General features: G+C 39.7%; 1 protein-coding gene across 3 annotated transcripts in view; it reads right to left on the bottom strand.

The window, feature by feature from the left end:
- Positions 1-20,738, bottom strand: part of CPVL (carboxypeptidase vitellogenic like) — a 161,303-nt gene that overhangs the window by 53,545 nt on the left and 87,020 nt on the right. For 2 of the 3 annotated variants that reach the window (XM_060196033.1, XM_060196034.1), the window contains exons 9-11: positions 20,353-20,484; positions 14,769-14,867; positions 12,895-13,068 (exon numbers count right to left, since the gene is read on the bottom strand). In XM_060196033.1, the coding sequence (XP_060052016.1) occupies positions 12,895-13,068; positions 14,769-14,867; positions 20,353-20,484 (405 nt within the window). The remainder of the gene's footprint in view (positions 1-12,894; positions 13,069-14,768; positions 14,868-20,352; positions 20,485-20,738) is intronic. The other variant, XM_060196035.1, reaches the window with a different exon arrangement.

Genomic DNA, 20,738 nt, shown 5'->3' with positions numbered 1-20,738 from the left:
ATTCCTAAATCACATTCACTAATCAGAAATACCCTATTCTTAAATGAAGATCTTTTGATAGCCTTGGATAAATAAATAAAACTCTGATGACCTGGGTGTTAAGATTTCAGACTGGTGGTAAAGCTAAAAACATTAAGAACCTGAATTCTGAAGATGCAATTAGTTGAAATTTAATGAGCTGCAGAATGATAAGTGACAGGGACATGTAACTTTATATTTACAGTTTCCTCACTAAATGAACTTTACACACAGCAAACTAAGCCATGTTCCAGGGTAGCTAAACCTTTAAAAGCACCAGCGGGAGTCGGGCTGTAGCGCAGTGGGAGTCGGGCTGTAGCGCAGCGGGTTAAGCGCAGGTGGCACTAAGCTCAAGGACCAGCGTCAGGATCCCGGTTCGAGCCCCCGGCTCCCCACCTGCAGGCAGGTCCCTTCACAGGCGGTGAAGCAGGTCTGCAGGTGTCTGTCTTTCTCTCCCCCTCTCTGTCTTCCCTCCTCTCTCCATTTCTCTCTGTCCTATCCCACAACAACGACATCAATAATAACTACAACAATAAAACAACAAGGGCAACAAAAGAAATAAATAAAATAAAATAAAAAACTAAAAAAAAAAAAAAAGCACCAGCATTTGGAGGTAAGAATGAGCCTTTGGAGATAGGACCTCCAAAAAGCATAGTAGATATAAGGCATCTTCACATCCAAGGAAATGTTCTGTTTTGAATTCAAATGACTTCCTTGTTGAAATAATAATTTCAGACAGGAAATACACCTCCTCCCACTTTGTAAAAACAAGTCCATATGCTTTTAGGAAGGCAAGAGCTAGAACCAGATATATTAAATTAAAATATATCCATAATCTTTATGGAAAATGATGTCACCTTCAGAGAGAACTAAGAACCAGAGGAATTATACAAAGAGAATGAAATTTAAAGTCAAAGGTTATTACGAGGCATGGGATACATTTACTATACTCTAAAAATACCCTCTCCATTCCCTACCATATTTTACTGTCTCAAAAATCAAATGTGTTGGGGTCGGGTGGTAGTGCAACGGGTTAAGTACACATGGTGCAAAACTCAAGGACCGGCATAAGGATCCCGGTTCGACCCCCCGGCTCCCCGCCTGCAGGGGAGTCGCTTCACAGGCAGTGAAGCAGGTCTGCAGGTGTCTATCTTTCTCTCCCCTTCTCTGTCTTCCCCTCCTCTCTCCATTTCTCTCTGTCCTATCCAGCAATGATGATATCAACAACAACTACTACTACAACAATAAAACAAGGGCAACAAAAGGGAAAATAAATTTTTAAAAAATCAATTATGTTGGCAGATTTTGGGGATTCATTCCTGGGAAACAAGGATGGCTCAGCATCCTCAAGTGAATCAATGCAATCCACCATATCAAGAAAAAGAAAGATAAAAATCACATGATTTTTATTAGTTGACACAGAAAAAGCATTTGACAAAGTCCAACAGCCATTTATGAGAAAGACCCTCAAGAAACTGGAAAATTCCTCAACATAATAAAGGTAAACCTGGTAGGACTAACATCATACTCAATGTCAGAAAATTGAAAAAGCTTTCCACATAAAATCAGGAACTAGGCAAGGATGCCCACTCTCACCAGTTCTATTCAATATAGTCCTAGACATCCTTGACATCCTAATTAAGCAAGACAGAAATATTAAGACCACCTCACACCTGTTAGAATGGCCTTCATCAACAAAACAGGGAAGGGTGTGTTGGAAAGGATATGGAGAGAAAGGAACTCTATTACACTGCTGTTGGGAATGTGAAGTGTAGGATCCTTAATCAAATACAAATGGGAATACCTTATTATCCATCAATCCTAGTTATTTATATAAAAGAAACAATTTGAAGGGATATATATATATATATATATATATATATATATATATATCCCCATGTTCATAGCTGCATTATTCACAATAACCAAAATATGGAAGCAACCTGTCAGTATATAAGATACTGTGATCAGCAGATACTTCTAAATGGCACAAAGCAAGTATATTATGGTATATCCTAACAACTGAATTTTAATAGGAAAACAACCCCCCAACTAATTTGGTTTTAATAAATAACTACTGCTATTTTAAACTCTAGGAATACAAGGAACTCTTCACATCCTCTTTAAGATTGTTTTTTCTCCTAGCCCTGGAACTTCTAGGACTATTCCCATATTTCTTGATGTTTCTTCTCTCTGATCCCTTACTGGCATACTGCCTCTGTCTAACTCAACTAAATCAACGAACACTATCAGTGCTGCCATGTCACATTATGGGGTTACTGACGAGTTACTATGGATGGTCGCCAGAGACATCAAGCCTGAGATGTCAACCTCCCAACTCCTCTAATCTACTGAGACCTTTCCTAACATGTGGGACTCCCTAGTTCCATTTCAGATGGCACGCTATCTGGTGTTTTTAAAAATTTTTTGTTATCTTTATTTATTTATTTATTGGATAGAAACAGCTAGAGAGGAAAGGGGAGATAGAGAGAGTGGCAGAGGGACACCTGCAGCCCTGCTTCACCACTTGTGAAGCTTTCCCCCTGCAGATGGGGACTGGGGCCTCGAACCTGGGTCTTTGAGAATTGTTAACACATGCGCTCAACTAGGTGTGCCATAGATGGCACATTATCTAACAAAGTTACAGATACTCTAGTACAAGCTAGGGTTTAGAGTACTGGGTACAGGTGTGCATGAATTCCACATGCAAGAGGAAATTACATAACTCAAAGTAAAAGTGCTTAATAGCCCTCTGTTACTAGACTTAGACCTAATAAACCAAGGATCCTAGTAGAAGGGCCTAAAGAAAGCTTCGCAAATTCTCTGATTAGACTAAGACCTAATAAGCTTGGAAATCTAGTAGAAAGGCCCAAAAAAGGTAGACTCCAAAACCTAATACCAGTTTGAATACAACATATAATACTCAATGTTTTGGCAACTGGCAGAAAGTCTAAGTTCATCAGATAAAGAAGGGTCTACAAGACAGACAAGGGTAAGAGACTATTTCATTTAATGATGGCCTTTTTGGTCAATACAGACCACTCCAACATCTGGGGCCTTAGTTAGGGATATCCACACAGATATGATGGACCTAAACCTCTAATAGATCCCTCTCTGCATCATCACTGGTCACTTCTATCAGGAACATATGCATAAGCCCTCACATGGGCCACTCCAGAAACTTGTCCTCCCTATAAAGTAGCAATGGTAGGGACTGTCCCACTCTCTAAAGGGAGGTTGGGTCATCCTACCCTGCCACTCGAAGGAGACTGGTCCTGAAATGAGTGCAGCCTAGAATGTTCCCAGTTATGACCATGAACTGCAAATTCAGACTGACAGGGATTCAGAGGTTACACAGGCTCATGTGCTAAATATAAAGATATATGGGCCCTGGGTCAGGTTGGTAGAGTAAACAGTTAATTTTTTTATTCATAATTTTTTTTTCACAATTGGGAGCTACTTACTGCTCTACTCAGCTTTCTAGCCCTATTCTCAACTCTGAAACCATCTTTCCAGACAGTATTTTTAGTCTACCTCCATGTCAGCTATCAAACTCAAGCAAAAATTACTAAAGTCAAGTGCCCCTAGGAACTTACCTAAAATAGACTTCTTTGCAACTTTCTACCCCAAGATCCCTATTCTTGTTCTATCAAATAAGACAGAAAGGAAAACAGAAAAGAAAAAAATAGCTGTTGGGAATCAGTGGTGGCAATAATAGTAATAATAATAAATAAAAATAAAAGGTAGATATGATATAAATCAACAGGTCTTGAGGTCCTTTATTCTCCTTCACTTTTTCACTCGTTTCTTTCCTTTGTTCACATGGCAATTCTTTCCCTACTAAAGGTCATGGGATGATTACTATGTGCCAGGCACTATACTGGTCCTGGGGTAAAGATGCAGTTAATGAGATGCAAGATGGTTGCCTATGGAATGTCTGTTGTTTATAAGCAAGATAGAATTTTACATATTAGGAGGAAAAGGGGAAGTTTTAAGTTCCAGGCAACATGACTTCTGACACTGAGTGTTCTCCAGTACTACTATCAGGGAACTATAATAGAATATAAATTTCAAGTAAATCTGCTGCCCACCAACGGACATATATAGCCAGGTACAAAAAGATTATTTAAATGACTTGTTATTTTTGGTAATATAAGTAATTTCTAACAGAGAAGCACATTAGTGGAATTATCTGTGAAAGCAGATCAGTGTTACTGCCGCCACCATCATGCCTTGTGATTCTCTAGAGCATGCTGAGTGACATTAAGGACATTGCCATATGAAATAGTACGCATGCTCACAACATGGTCAAGAAAATCCCTCCAAAGTATTAATCATGGATGAATTCCATCCTATTTTTTATGTATTTTTGGTACCTACCAACAACTATATTGTAACATATTTCTAGGTTAGGAAGCATGATAAAAAAAACACTTTAAAAAATCATTGTTGTCTTAAAAGCTAGTGTGCTACCAATATCATTGAATTTACTCATTGTGCAAGATCCCTGCCCCTACCCTCTGTCTAACTGCCATCCTGGGATTCATATTTAGAATTCCTTTGTTTTTGAAAAAAAATTCTAACAAATGTGTCTATACCAAAATAATGGACTGTTTAATTTTACATTTTTCTTAGTTTTATTGGTTTTTATTACTCAATAGCATGCTTTTCACTCAATATCCTGTTTCTAGGAATGTACACATTGTTGCACCTAGCTATAGTTTACTAATTATCTTTAATGAAACAAACTAAAACTGGATCAGCAAAATAACTCACTTGGTTAGAGCACTGCTTTACTAGGTGTGTGACACAGGGCCCGGGATGTTGCCACCACAATGAAGTAAGCTTTAGTGCTGTCTCTTTCACTCTCTCCCTCTGCTTTCTATCCCTCTCTGTATCAAGAAAGAAAGAAAACATTGGTGCAGGGAGACCGGCATAAGGGACCTGGTTCAAGCCCTGGCTCCCCACCGGCAGGGGAGTCGCTTCACAAGCAGTGAAGCAGGTCTGCAGGTGTCTATCTTTCTGTCCCCCTCTCTGTCTTCCCCTCCTCTCTCCATTTCTCTCTGTCCTGTCCAACAACGATGACATCAATAACAACAATAATAATTACAACGATAAAAAACAAGGGCACAAAAGGGAAAATAAACATTGATGAAATTACAGGATCTTCACATCAAATATTTACGTGATACTCACCTCCATGGGAATGCAAAATGAAAACAAAAGTAAATAAATGGGAATACATGAAATTAAAAGTTTCTATATAATGAAAGTAAACTACACAAGGATAACCAGGCACTCCAGTAAATGGGAGAAGATACATCTGACAAATAGCTAACTGATATCAAACATCTAAACAGAATTGGTGCAGATGTATAAAAAAAGTAAAACTATGGCAGGGGTAGATAGCATAATGGCTATGCAAACAGACTATCATGCCTGAGGCTTCTGAGTCTCAGGTTCAATCCCCTGTACCACCGTAAACTAGAGCTGATCAGTGCTCTGGTAAAAAATAAAATAAATAAAATAAAATAAAAAGTAAAACTAGGGAGTCGGGTGGTAGCATAGCGGGTAAAGTGCACGTGACACAAAGCGCAAGGACCAGAGTAAGGATCCAGGTTCAAGTCCCCGGCTCCCTGCAAGGGAGTCACTTCACAAGCAGTGAAACAGGTCTGCAGGTGTCTATCTTTCTCTCCCCCTCTCTGTCTCCCCTCCTCTCTCTCTCTCTGTCCTATCCAACGATGACATCAACAACAACAATAATAACTATAACAATAAAACAAGGTCAACAAAATAAATAAATATTAAAAAAAAAGTAAAACTAATCCAGTAAAAAAGTGGGCCAGGGCCTACAAAAGCTGGATAAGGTCAAGACACTGGGTCACTTAATTGTGACTTTTTTGATTAATACCAGACCACCCCATCATCCTGGGCCCTAGTCAGGGTTTCCTTGGATTCCCCTATAGAGAGTATGGGCCAAGATCTCTACTAGATCACTTGCTTTACTATCAGATAATTTGTGATTCACCATATCCATCTGTATATCTCTCAAATTAGTGGATATTGGAAGATTAATCTGTTACCTCATTCTCTGACAGATCAAAGAGCTACTGATTTTTCAGTTTGTAGACTTTTTCAGTTGCCAGGTGAGAATTTTAACTTCTTGGCTTGGACAGTGCACTGCTTCACCATGTGCAAGCTCAGGCTTGAGTCTAGTCCCTATGACACTGAAAGAAGCTTCAGAGCTATAGTCTCTTTTCACTCTTTCTCTCTGCTTCTCTTTTTGGCTCCATTAAAAAAGAAGAAGAAAAAAGTCTACAAAAGCCGGAAAAGGTCAAGAGACTGGCTCTGGCTCACTTTCATGATGGCCTTTTTGGTTAATACCAGACCACCCCATAATCTGGGGCCCTAGTCAGAGAATCCTTGGATTTTTACCTCATTATGATGGGCCTAGTCCTCTAAGAAATTCCTTTCTCCACCATCACTGGTTACTTCCATGAGGGATGACATCATATACCCTCCTGTGGGCCTCTCTAGGACCTTGCCTTCATTGTAGAGTAACAATGGTAGGGACTGCCCCAGTTTCTGAAAGGAGGCCTCACCAGCCTACTCTGTGACTTCAGGTAGACTGGTCCTGAAATGACTGTGGCCGAGAATGTTCCTAAGACTGACAAAGACTTAGAGATCACATAGGCTCCTGTGCTAAATATGAACATACAGGGACCTTAAGTCACATAGAGGAGGTAAACAGTCTATGGTATTTATATACTTTCCTCATGTTTAGAAACTGCTCTCTGCCCTAACCCAGCTTTCTAGCCCTATTCTAAACTTTGACAACATCTTGCATGTTATCAGGCTCAGGCAAAAATTATTGAAGTCATGGGCTCTTTGGAACATACCTAAAATAGACTTCATAGTTTCTTCCCACCCGAAGACTCCTAATTTCACCTGTTTTATTTCTACCTTTGGATTGCTGTTTATTAAACAATTTGTCCTGCATTATATCTTTTTTAATTTCTTTATTAGGGATTAATGGTTTACCCTGCTTTATATCTTACTAACTTTCAGCCATCAAGTTGTAGATGCTACTAGGATTCTATCCTGACTTTCCTTAGGCAGAAGACCTCATCAGTGTATCCCAAAATCTCACCTCCCCAGAGCCTTGCCCCACTGGGGAAAGACAGAAACAGGCCGGGAGTATAGATTGACCTGCCAAAATACATGTCCAGTGGAGAAGCAATTATAGAAGCCAAAACTCCCACCTTCTGAACCCCATGAAGAATTTTGGTCCATGGGAGTCAGGCGGTAGCACACGGGTAAAGCGCATGTGGCGCAGAGCTCAAGGACAGGAGTAAGGATCCCGGTTCGAGCTCCCGGCTCCCCACCTGCAGGGGAGTCATTTCACAGGCAGTGAAGCAGGTCTACAGGTGTCTATCTTTCTCTCCCCCTCTCTGTCTTCCCCTCCTCTCTCCATTTCTCTCTGTCTTATCCAACAACAATGACATCAATAAGAACAACAATAATAACTACAACAATAAAAAACAAGGGCAACAAAAGGGAAAATAAATAAATAAATGAATAAATATTTTTAAAAATTAAAAAAAAAAGAATTTTGGTCCATATTCCCAGAAGGATAAAGAACAGGAAAGTTTCCAGTGAAGGAGTTGGGACACAAAACTCTGGTGGTGGGAACTGTATAGAACTGTACCCATGTTATCTTACAATCCTGGTAATTATTATTAAACCACTAATAATATTTTAAATAACATAAAATCAAAAGTAGTTATTTCTAAGATGCTCAAATTCTAGATTGGAAACTAAAAACCTATGAAGTCTTTTTTCATTTCTATGTATTCTGGAATTTCTTGTATAATTTGCTAGGTTTCACTGATAATAACTCATATTTCTAACTACTTTCTAGCCACTAGGCACTGTTCCAAGTGTTTTACATATATAATCCATTTCAGTCTCACAAGAACTCACACATAAATATCCCATCTGACAAATAAGCAAGCTACACATGGAGTTTAAGTATTCTGCCCCAAAGGAATACAGCCTGTGAAGGATAAAACAAAATTTAGGCTAAAGATATCTAGCTTGAGATCTCATGTTTATAGTCTCAGTGTTCTGTACATGACTTAGTTGATTCCTAAAAGATTTCAGAATACTGTTACCTGATTTAAACAAGAATCTCAATAATCCAAAATATTATTTTTCAATCTGGCTAGTTTTTATATTTATTTCTTTCTTATTTTAACAAGGAACTGCTGTTATGTTAACTTTGAGTTCCTTTTCTATTTTTATTTTTTTAAGTGATTTGTCTAATTTGGTGTATATATTGCCAGGGGTCAAACGCAGGCCTCTGTTCATACAATTCCTATGCTCTACCTACTGAGCCACATCTTAGCTTCATCTTTTCCAATTGCTTAGGCTATTCCTTAATAGATTTTTTTTCATAGAGCTGAGGAATTTTTTTTTTAATTTCATCTTTTGATTTTTATTTTCTCCCTTTTGTTGCCTTTGTTCTCTTATTGTTGTTGTAGTTATTGTTGCTGTTACTGATGTCGTGGTTGTTAGATAGGACAGGGAGAAATGGAGAGAGGAGGGGAAGACAGAGAGGGGGAGAGAGAGAGACAGACACCTGCAGACCTGCTTCACCGCCTGTGAAGCGACTCCCCTGCAGTTGGACAAGACTCAAACCTGTTGGTATCCTTAGCCGGCTCTTACGCTTCACACCATGTGCGCTTAACCCGCTGTTTATTAGTATTTTTTTGCATTTAAAAAAATTTTATTCATAAAAAGGAAACACTGACAAAAAAATCATAAGTAGGGTACAACTCCACACAATTCCCACCACCAGAGCTCTGTATCCCATTCCCTCCCCTGATGGCTTTCCTATTCTTTATCCCTCTGGGAGTATGGACCCAAGGGACATTGTGGGGTGCAGAAGGTAGAAGGTCTGGCTTCTGTAATTGCTTCCCTGCTGAACAGGGGCATTGACAGGTCATAAGGTTTATATATTATTTATTTGCCACTTATTGGGTAGATTTATCTTATAATCATTGTAAATGGGTTACATTTTTATTCCTTTACATTCTTCCCAAAGGTTGTGTAGTTTTGGTGTCTTGTTACTTTTCAGGAGGGATTTTTTTTTTCTGTAATATAAAAGTTCCTTTAAGGGGCCTGAGAGGAAGCTCACACAGCACAGTACATACTTTATCACGTAAGAGGATCCGACTCCAAACCCCTAGCAACCACACAGGAGCACCTGTGATGGGGTGGGGCTTCATGAGTGCTGGAGCAGTATTGAAACGTCTTTCCTTTTCTGTCTCTTTGTTTTTATTATTAAAATTTTAAAATATTTATTTACTTATTAATTCCCTTTTGTTGCCCTTGTTGTTTTATTGTTGTAGTTATCATTGTTGTTGTTACTGATGTCGTCGTTGTTGGATAGGACAGAGAGAAATGGAGAGAGGAGGAGAAGACATAAAGGGGGAGAGAAAGACAGACACCTGCAGACCTGCTTCACAGCCTGTGAAGGGACTCTCCTGCAGGTGGGGAGCCTGGGGCTTCAACCCGGATCCTCACTCCGGTCCTTGTGCTTTGTGCCACGTATGCTTAACCCACTGTGCTACCGCCCGACTCCCTGACTGTCTCTTTCTTTCCCTCACTCCCCTCCCTGTGCGCTCTTGTTCTTTACACATACACATACACATACACATACACATACACATACACATACACATACACATACACATACACTCCTTTATCTAGTAAAAAGAAAATGGCTGCCTGGCCACCAATAATGGTGTTGTGTCACTTTAGATATTTGTAAACATACATATTTATTTGGGATAAGATTTAAAAAGTGAGGAAGAAAGTGGGGAGAAGGGAGAGGGAGAGGACAAGAGGGAGAGGTGAAGAAGAAGAAGAAAAGAGGGAGTCCAGCGGTAGCAACGCAGTGCAGCGGGTTAAGCGCATGTGGCGCAAAACACAGGGACAGGCGGCATAAGGATCCGGGTTTGAGCCCCCAGCTCCCCACCTGCAGGGGAGTCGCCTCACAGGCGGTGAAGCAGGTCTGCAGGTGTCTATCTTTTTCTCCCCCTCTGTCTTCCCCTCCGCTCTCCATTTCTCTCTGTCCTAGCTAACAACAATGACATCAATAACAACAACAACAATAATAACTACAACAACAATAAAAAACAAGGGCAACAAACGGGCAAACAAATAAACACAAAAAAATTTTTTTAAAGGACAGAAGAAGAGGAGGTGGGAGAGGAGTTGAGAGGAGAAGTGAAGAGAGGAGAGGGGAGAAGGAGGGTTAAAGAGGGAGAGTGAGAGAGATAGGAGAGGAGAGGGGAGAAGAGGAAGAGGTGAAGAGGGAGAGGGGCCACTCTGGTACATATGACACCAGGGATGGAACCGGGAGCTTCCGGTATACAAGTCCCACACACTACCATCTAAATTATAACCTCAGTTGTCTATTCTAGTCATTTTAAAACTAGAAATATATCTTTATCATCCAAATATCTAAAGTTACATATAACAGTGATTTTTAAGTACTTATACTCCCTGTAGATGATTACAGTCAACAGAAACAAGGTGCCACAGGAGTTTTATCAAGCCTTAGAAACCCATGAAGGGATTGTTCAGTTCATCAGAGATACTCCGCATGAGCTAAAATGACTCTATTACTGGGAAAAGACTTCCATGTTCTGATGAGTAGAAACATATGTACTATTTTCTATGACAAATTAACACTGAGTCTTACATAAATAAATCTCCAAGGGTACTAATGTTTTAAGCCAATCTAGATTGTTCTGATTCCATTGCATATACATTGAGGTTCACCACCATTAAGAGACAAGCCAGAGATAATTGCTGCCCTGTAGGTTAAGCCAGCTGCAGCAACAAATACGCAGCAATGAATATGCAGAGTCTGTTTCAGAAGCAGCCTCTTTTGGTTCGCACTAAAACTGACAGTATAGTTTTGTTGTTTTTTTTCCTTTATGGAGACATGGTTTATCTTCACCCACAAAACTACTCTTTCTCTGGCAATTGATTCAAAGTGAAAGCATTTAGAAAATATTCTGATTTCATTGGGATTCACATTGTTGGGCTTAAGCAATATGTTTAAATATCAAAATGTAGGATCAACTCTAATGACTAGGTACAACTTTGTCCATCCAGTGGACAGACACTCTGTGGTGATTAACTGACAACAGGTGAGCTTATTTTTGCCAGGGATTGAACAAAGAACCTCTGGGCCTTAGGCGTGCAAGTCTGCTGAAGACTAACACTGTTAGGTCTACTTGGACCAAGAATCATATTCTAGTTAAGTTTGTACAGTATAAAATATATTTCCCAAGGGACAAATATGGGAACTCCCTTATCTACTTTACACTCAAAAATAACACTTTGCATCCTTAATATTACATATTTAAACAGTGTTTCTATTTAAAGAATACATACGCTGGGCAGGGGTAGATGGCATAATGGTTATGCAAAGAGACTCTCATGCCTGAGGCTCTGAAGTCCCACACTGAATCCCCTGAACAGCCACTAGCCAGAGCTGAGAAGTGCTCCAGTAAAATAAAATAAATGAAATAAAAATAAAAATAAAGACTACACAGGTTAAGCTGTTTTGTCATATATGTATGGATGATAGTTACCTTAATGGATTAGGGACAAGTTTATTAGGTATATTTGTCTATCTCATTCATTCTTTCAATCTGATAGTTTAGCACAGTGTCCGGCTTAAGGTACAAATTTAAAAAAAAAACGTGGTAGAGCAACATAAATGGATACAATGATTTGGCAAAATGCTATTTTGGAATCAGCAATTGTTTCATTTATCACCGGTTTCACTGGGATTAATACTAAACAATAAGCAATAAGAGAATATCTATTGGCTTTAAAAAGGGCAACCGTCTTCTCAGTTCTGTTACACTTCTTTTCTGATGAGAAGTAGTATGTGCCAAGAAGACTATCATTTTAAGAAATGACCAGGGGAATCATGCTAAGTGAAATAAAAAAAAAGAGAGAGAAGGTGTTTACTGGTTGATCTCACTCATTAGGCAGAAGAACTTAAGAAACAAGAACAGAAAGGGAAAACACAAAATAAAGCTTGGACTAGGCTTGGTGTATTGCAGAAAAGCAAAGAACTCTGGGAAAGAAGGGAGGGAAGAAGAGCTAGAGGGCTTTGGGGTCCAGGTGCATGATGCTGAAAAAGGACCTAAATTGGGGGTGAGGATGTTTTGCAGACATCTAGCACAGGGAGATGAGGACTAGTATCCACAGGACAACAACTGTACTGTAAATCATTACCCACCCCCATAAAATGTAAATAATAAAATAAGATAAAACACAAAACCTTTAAGAAAAGAAAGAAACTACCAGGAAGAAAGTGACTTAATTAAAAGAGAGGAAATCCTTTTACTTCAAATACATCAAACAATAAAGTGGTTATTATTTATATTTTTATTCTTTTTTAATATTTATTTCCTTTTGTTGCTTTTGTTGTTTTATTGTAGTCATTATTGTTGTTGTTATTGATGCCGTCATTGTTGGATAGGAGAGAAATGGAGAGAGGAGGGGAAGACAGAGAGGGGGAGAGAAAGATAAGACACCTGCAGACAGGTCGCCACTTGTGAAGCGACTCCCCCACAGGTAGGGAGCTGGGGGCTCAAACCAGGATCCTTACGACAGTCCTTGCGCTTTGCGCCACCTGCGCTTAACCCGATGTGCTGCCTTCCAACTCCCTATTTATATTTTTTAAATGTAAGGAAAAAAAATTGAAGGAGTCAAATAACAAAGTCATCTTAGCTCTGGGCAATCTGAAAAGTCCTAAAGTAATAAGTAAAGCAAGCCTCTTACCTTATAATTATTCATAATTTCAGTTAGCCAGGGCTTAACTGACTTCACTGTATCTTCTCTTAAGTACTTCTCAACTTCAGATCCATCATTAAAAGTTCGATTTCCTACATGGATAGCTTGCCTCACTTGTGGAAGGGACAAAAACTTCCCATAGTAAAGCTGGTCCTCAGGATCCTACCAGAAGAGGGCATCAGAAAGATTAGGTAGTAAAGGACTGGGGAGACAGCAATGGTTACACAAAAAAGACTTTCACATCAGAGGCTCCTAGGTCCCATGTTCAATCCTCAGCACCACTTCTCTATTTCCCTTTCTCTTTCTCTCTTTCTCTGTCTTTCCCTCTGTACCACACACTCTCTCTCTCACTAAAATAAAATAAATTAAATGTTAAAAAAAAAAAAAGATGGGGGGAGTCCTGCGGTATTGCAGCGGGTTAAGCGCACGTGGTGCAAAGTACAAGGACCAGTGTAAGGATCCGGGTTCCAGCCCCCGGCTCCCCACCTGCAGGGGAGTCGCTTCACAGGCAGTGAAGCAGGTCTGCGGCTCTCTATCTTTCTCTCCCCCTCTCTGTCTTCCCCTCCTCTCTCCATTTCTCTCTGTCCTATCCAACAACAATGACAGCAATAACAACAATAACAATAAATAACAAGGGCAAGATAAAGGGAAAATAAATATTAAAAAAAAGAACTCCAAAAAAAAAGTTAAAAAAGAAGATGGGGGCGGCGAGAAAAAAAAAAGATGTTAGGCAATAAGGCTGGGGAGTGGGAATAGCACATTTAAAAAAGCTATATAACTACAACAATAAAACAAGGGCAACAAAAGGGAATAAATAAATAAATATTTTTAAAAGATTTTTTTAAAAAGCGATATAAACAAGATAACATTTTTGAAGGGCATAAGACAAAAGAAAAATTTTCTAAGAAAACAATAAAAATTTGGTAATATGATTTTTACTAAATAAAAATAAAATATACATAATTTTAAATGTTTAAAAAGAAAAAAGTCTTGAGTTTAAGTTAAAATATTTATGTATCATCAATAATTTTTGTTAACCATGAATAAATCATAACTTTTTAAAGAAAAAAATGTATTCACAAATTTTGTTTCTTTCTTGACTACCACATGTTTTTCTCTTGGTAGCTTCTAAAGCCAAAAACCACAGAGCTGAATTCCACTGAAATTAGTTTTATATTTTATTTACAAAATAGCTCATAAATAAGGCGTTTCTAAGAAACTGAATCAAGGGTGTTGTTACATACAGTAGACAAAGATTATACAAACACAAATCCTCATTTAATTTCTATTGTCTAATTAGATGAATTATGCATATAAGACATCAACTTTGGCCTACTTTTATGAAAGAACTTAACTTGAAGACTTTGAGAAATATTCCTGAGGGCTTGGGTTGAAAGACATATGAAATGTACAAAGCATTCTAAATTAAAAGGACAACAAACCAAATATTTTCATAAAGGCTTATGGGGGTTTTCATTACTCAAGCTGTCTTGAATACAGAACAAATAATGAGGGGATTTTCAAGAAACTCACTGTAAGCTTGACATTATGGGACCTGATATCCAGAACTACAAGCTTAACCTCCATCTTTCACAAAAGAACCTCTGTATAACCAGCTCAACTCAGGCGGCGAGGTGGGGACACAAATCAGACCTTGTTTTGAATTATCTAAAACTCTCAGTGGTCAGATTATAATACATACAACCCTGGTACAGGTAGAGGGTTCATATGAATCAGTAGATTAAGCCATGCATTATGATTCGAACATGTTTGTCTAATATAAAGGCCCAAGTCAGAGAGAATTTGGTTCTGCCAAAAGTTTTAACCCAAAAATATTACTGCTATCAAACCATTATCATTACCTTGCACTGTAAAATGTTATAGTAATTAGAACATCCTGTAACATTCTGGAAGTAAGAAGAATCACTTGTTAAGTCACCATCGAGTAGTTTATCCATTATCTGTGTAAGGACAAAGAAAAGGAAGATTAAAAAAATAAAAACTAAACTAAAAAACAGAGAAGTAGGTTAAAAAAAATACAGACATTTATTCAATAGCTTTTCTATAAATTGTTTCATTCAAGATTCACTTATTGCAAATCTTCTTTGTCCTGGGCATTATGGAAATGTGAGTAACACATGGAAATGAGAGTAACAGAGCAAACAGAGCAAAAAGTCCTCCCTTATTATGGGACACAAAACTTTGGTGATAGGGTCAGTATGTAGATACTGATAACTTATCATCTTAAAATCTTGTAAACCACCAATAATAACAAGTTATTATAGGGATATGGGTAAAAATGGTCATTATTAAATGTTGGTATGCTTCTAATTTCTGCTTCTAAGACCCCTTCTGTTTCATTGGTTAAACACCCCCTGCTTAACACTGTATTCTATTTACATAACCACTGTTAACTAAGCACCACCCTGCCTCCAGGGCATTGGTTTAATCCTCACTGTTTTGCATGCTTTTTCCTTCTCCCCACCCCCTATCCTACCTACATCCTCTTTGGACCTGACTCTTCTGCCTCAGGATATATAAGGACAAGACTGTGATTAGAGATAGCTTAGATTGTGCTGCGTTCCACATGAATAAAGACTGAACTGCGTACCACTCAGCCATGAGTCCCTGGTCGTCTCTCTCTCCTGCCCGTGAAGCTAGCACGACATAATGGCACCTGAACAGGGACCAGCACCAACGTGGGACCTAACCTGCCCATCCCCCAGATAAGTAAACTTGGCTACCCATCCTCCATGGACTGCCTTTCTACTTATGGAAGAGGTTTCCCAAAGCCTCTACTCCTTCTTAATGAGACAGTTTCTCTGTCTCTGGTACATTTTGCTCTGGGCCACAATTAAATGGCTAAGGAAGTTGTGGTACATATACACAATGGAGTACTATGCAGCTGTTAATAATGATGATGTTATATCCTGTGAAATTTTGTGCTCAGAACTTGAAAGTATCATGTTCATTGAGACAAGCCAGAATGAGAAAGTCTAATTCCTGATGGTGTAACTTATTGGCGAGACTTAATAAAGGTAAGGGAGGACATAGGTGAAAGTTGGACTGGATGTGGCATATTGCACCAAAGCAAAGGGTTCTGGGAAAGAAGGGAAAAGGACAGGATGAAGGACACTGGAGTTCTGGTGTGTCTCCTGGATACCAATCAAGGGGAGATGAGAATCTGTTTCTATGTGTTCAGAACTCTACTGTAAACCATTAAGCCTCCAATAAAATCAAAATAAACAAATAGGTTAAAAAAACTGTTCTGTGAGAAAAGAAGTCATCACTGCAGAAAATATAGTGGCAATAAATATATACTTTATCAGCACCACTGCCGCTCAGGGTCATGGCATCTGATTGGGCAGATGGTGCAGGGCTGGGATTACCTGGGTCAGAGCTGCAATGAGATAAATGATCACCTTTCAAACACACACAATGGTGGTTATCGGTTGCCCAAACCCTGAACCCATATGACAGGTTCAGTCCAAAGGAAGTGTTTCTATCCAGTTCTTTCTCCCAGAAGGGGCATTGTGGGGTATCAGGGTTTCTGAATGGAAGCAGGATTTTTGGAATTGGTTTCTAGAAATGACCTTCAGCATCCTTGGATCTAGAAATAAGAGTGACTTTGGATTCGAAATGAATAGAGACTCTCCGCTGTCAAACAAATAAGTTAACTCTATGATCCAGGAAAAGGTCATGGTGAGAAGACAATACAGGAACAGCAATCAAGTAACTGGGTATCTTGCAGAATGGCTAAGACATCCCAGGATTTCTTAGTGAATATATGCAAATTACCTCAGGAGAAATATTGGGGACTGGATTCAGCAGTAACAGGTATGAACAATTTTGGCCCTAAGCATGTCACAACCTCATTTATACAGCCTTTGGTAATTAATTGTCTGTCAGTATCCTGGTCAATAACAGCTTAGGTATAGAGGCAGATGATTGCTAAAGTTCCTTCCCTCTCTGATTTACTGCTCTTAGAATAACTTGGTCATTCTAAGAGTGCAGAGTCATACAGGTTTCATTACTAAGGCTTACTAAGTCTTGTAATTTTGATGTTTGTGTCCTCTAGGTGAAGTTTCAGGATTTTCTGGAGTCTTCTATTGCATGGGTTGGAGGAAATTTCACAGTGCTAGGCAGTGGTGAACCCAGCTGAGTGCACATATTAACATGCTTAAGAACCTGGGTTTGAGCCTTTGCTCCCTACCTGCAAGCTTCCTGAGTGGTGAAACAGTACTACAAGTGTCTCTCTTTCTCTCTCCTTTATCTCCCTCACTCCTCTCAATATCTTTCTGCCCTATATAAGAAAAAAAGTGGGGGGGGGGGGTGGAGAGGCTCCTGAGAGCAGTGGATTTCTTGTGCAGGCACTGAGGCCCAGCCATAATACTTGTGGCAATAAAATAAAAATAAAATAAAATAACAGAAATGGAAAGAAACAGGGAAAGAAAAGGAAAAACCAGAAAAGGAAAGGAAAAGAAACACCCTGTTCATTATGAGCTGCTTATTTTTCTAAGTTGCATTTTGTCTAATTTCCTTTGGAAAGCCCTCTATTTTAAGTTTATTTATTTATTCATTTATTTTCCCTCTTGTTGCCCTTGTTTTTATTGCTGTTGTAGTTATTATTGTTGTTGTTATTGGTGTCATCGTCATTGTTGGGTAGGACAGAGAGAAATGGAGAGAGGAGGGGAAGACAGAGAGGGGAGAGAAAGATAGACAGCTGCAGACCTGCTTCACTCCCTTGTAGGTGGGGAGCTGGGGGCTTGAACCGGGATCCTTACGCCGGTCCTTGTGCTTCACGCACTACCACCCAACTCCCCTTGAAAAACTCTCTTGTGATTTAATTAATCACTCATGATATTGAACTAAGACAGGCAAAGATATCCTGCACCTGTAATATTTTGAGAGATTCTTTTGGTGTTTTTTTTTTTTAAAAAGACTGTTTTCAATGAATCTGGTTTGACAGAGAACTTGTGGGGCCATCTTCTCATTATCTCTGAATACACATAGCACCTAAGCTTTTCAACAGTTTCACTAATCCTGTGAAAACACAGCCTGCTGCATCATGTGCCACACACACATATTTTTGCTTTCTTCACCCCTTTGGATCCTTCAAATGTTCTTGCTCTTGACACTGCTTAATACTTATACACTTCCTCAAAAACATGTCATATGTCTCACTTGCATGTTGCTCTCATGCACTACAAAATTTGATATTAACCCCAAATTATAAAGGTTATTCCTTTTCATCCTCTCTGCCCATAGCGAACAGCCTGGAACCAGTCTTGACAATACTGTCTCTGAAGATTTTAAATGATCCTACCAATTCCTGGTAAGATCTATCCTTCCTATGTATTCCTGTGTATGCATAAGACATTCTAAATGTGGGAGTCAGGCGGTAGCACAGTGGGTTAAGCGCACATGGCGTGAAGCAAGGACCGGCATAAGGATCCCAGTTCAAGCCGCCAGCTCCCCACCTGCAGTGGAGTCACTTCACAGGTGATGAAGCAAGTCTACAGGTGTCTCTCTTTCTTTCTTTTTTTTTTTTTCCCTCCAGGGTTATTGCTGGGCTCGGTGCCTGCACCATGAACCCACCGCTCCTGGAGGCCATCTTTCCCCCCTTTTGTTGCCCTAGTTGTTGCAGCCTCGTTGCGGCCATCATTGCCATTGTTGACGTTGCTTTGTTGTTGGATAGGACAGAGAGAAATGGAGAGAGGAGGGGAAGACAGAGAGAGAGGGGAAAGAAAGACAGACACCTGCAGACCTGCTTCACCGCCTGTGAAGCGACTCCCCTGCAGGTGGGGAGCCGGGGGCTCAAACCGGGATCCCCACGCCGGTCGCTGCGCATTGTGCCACAGTGCGCTTAACCCACTGCGCCACCGTCCGACCCCCCAGGTGTCTCTCTTTCTCTCTCCCTGTCCTCCCCTCCTCTTTCCATTTCTCTCTGTCCTATCCAACAACCAACAACGACAACATCAATAACAACAACAAAAATTACAACAATAAAACAACAAAGGCAACAAAAGGAAAGACATAAAAAAAATTTTTTAAAAGACATTCTGACACTACACTCAGCAGTCCTATTGGGTGTCTTGACACAAAAAGAGGAGCTGCTGATTAATGTCCTGAGTGATGGCTAAGAGCTCCATATCTCTTTCTTGGTGCTCAGAATTCACAGCAAAGGTAGTGATTGTTTGAGAGGACTATAGGCCATGTGCCCAGACAACTTCTTTGTATGTCTTCTCCCAAAACTTCTAAGTTTCCCATTTTGACTGAAATTGACTAATCTAGAAGACAATGAATATCAGCTTTAAGAACCATAATGCTCTAAACAAATGGTTCTAGGAGACCAGCTGCCAAAATGAAAAGATTGTGTCTTTAAAATCCAACCTTGAGGGGAGTCGAGCGGTAGTGCAGCACGTTAAGTGCATATGGCCCAAAGCGCAAGGACCGGCATAAGGATCCCAGTTCGAGCCCCAGGCTCCCCACCTGCAGGGGAGTCGCTTCACAGGCGGTGAAGCAAGTCTGCAGGTGTCTGTCTTTCTCCCCCCTCTCTGTCTTCCCCTCCTCTCTCCGTTTCTCTCTCTAACAATGACAACATCAATAACAACAACAATAACTACAACAACAATGAAAATCAACAAGGGCAACAAAAGGGAAAATAAATATTTAAAAAATTCAACCTTGACCTTATACTTACTAAAGTTGAACACAATGGCTGCATTTTAAAGGTCTAAGCCCCTCTATCTCCCAAGAAGATTATCCCATGTGCTTTGTCTACATTGGCAAAAACCCAACCTCCAGTATCCTAGTATTTAGTATAGCTTTACATTTTAAATAACAACAGAAAAGGGGGCGGAGTGGTGAAATAGATTCATATTATTCAATTCTTAAATTCAATTTTAGAGTGAGCAATGTAATAATATTTACAAATACCACTGGCTCTTTGTAAAAGTTTCGGATTACTATACTTCATGCTCTTTGTTCCTGAAACACAGACACATGTGACATTTGTTATACAATGTGGTCACCTCTCCAGCTGAAGCCTTGTGTGTGTACTATGGTAAGCTTCTGAAAGGTTTAGAGCATATGTTGAAGCATATGCATCCACTTTATAGGTTGTCTTTCTTCTGATTTCTTTATGATAGAGCGTGCCTTTAGGGCTGATACAGCATTTAAGGAAATCAAAACAGTTAATGAAAGACACAGCTAAATAAACACCCTGAGGTGAGCTCAGGTTTAAAATATACCCCGAGTAAATCCAAAGAAACCCAGGCAGTTCTTTTCTTCTTAACCAACCCACCCACTTGCTTCCTGATCTTGGACAACATAACAAATATACCTTCTTTTAAACCAACAGCAAAGCCTGAGCTATCGTAGTGCTTCTAGGACCCTCCTCAGATATTCTCATTGCATCAGGGCAATGCAGACCCCAGAACTCACTTCAAAGGCACGAAACCACTTCTTCTCCTTTATGTATTTTATGGACTCATCACACTGCTTCTGGAAGTACTTTCTCTGATTCTCATCCAACAACCCAACTTGGTACATGAATGCTGCATAGCCTTCTATGATCTGAGAAGAAAAAAGACAAATACTAATGTCACAATGAGAGGAAAGAAGTTAGTGAAGTCGGCGGTAGTGCAGCAGATTAAGCACAGGTGGAGCAAAGCGCAAGGACCTACATAAGGACCCTGGTTTGAGCCCCCAGCTCCCCACCAGCAGGGGATTCACTTCACAAGTGGTGAAGCAGGTCTGCAGCTGTCTTTCTCTCCCACTCTGTCTTCCCCTCCTCTTTCCATTTCTCTCTGTCCTATCCAACAAAGATG

This window comes from Erinaceus europaeus, chromosome 8, assembly GCF_950295315.1.
Source record: "Erinaceus europaeus chromosome 8, mEriEur2.1, whole genome shotgun sequence".
NCBI classification, from domain to species: Eukaryota; Metazoa; Chordata; class Mammalia; order Eulipotyphla; family Erinaceidae; genus Erinaceus; species Erinaceus europaeus.
This window is presented reverse-complemented; position numbering and strand designations above follow the sequence as displayed.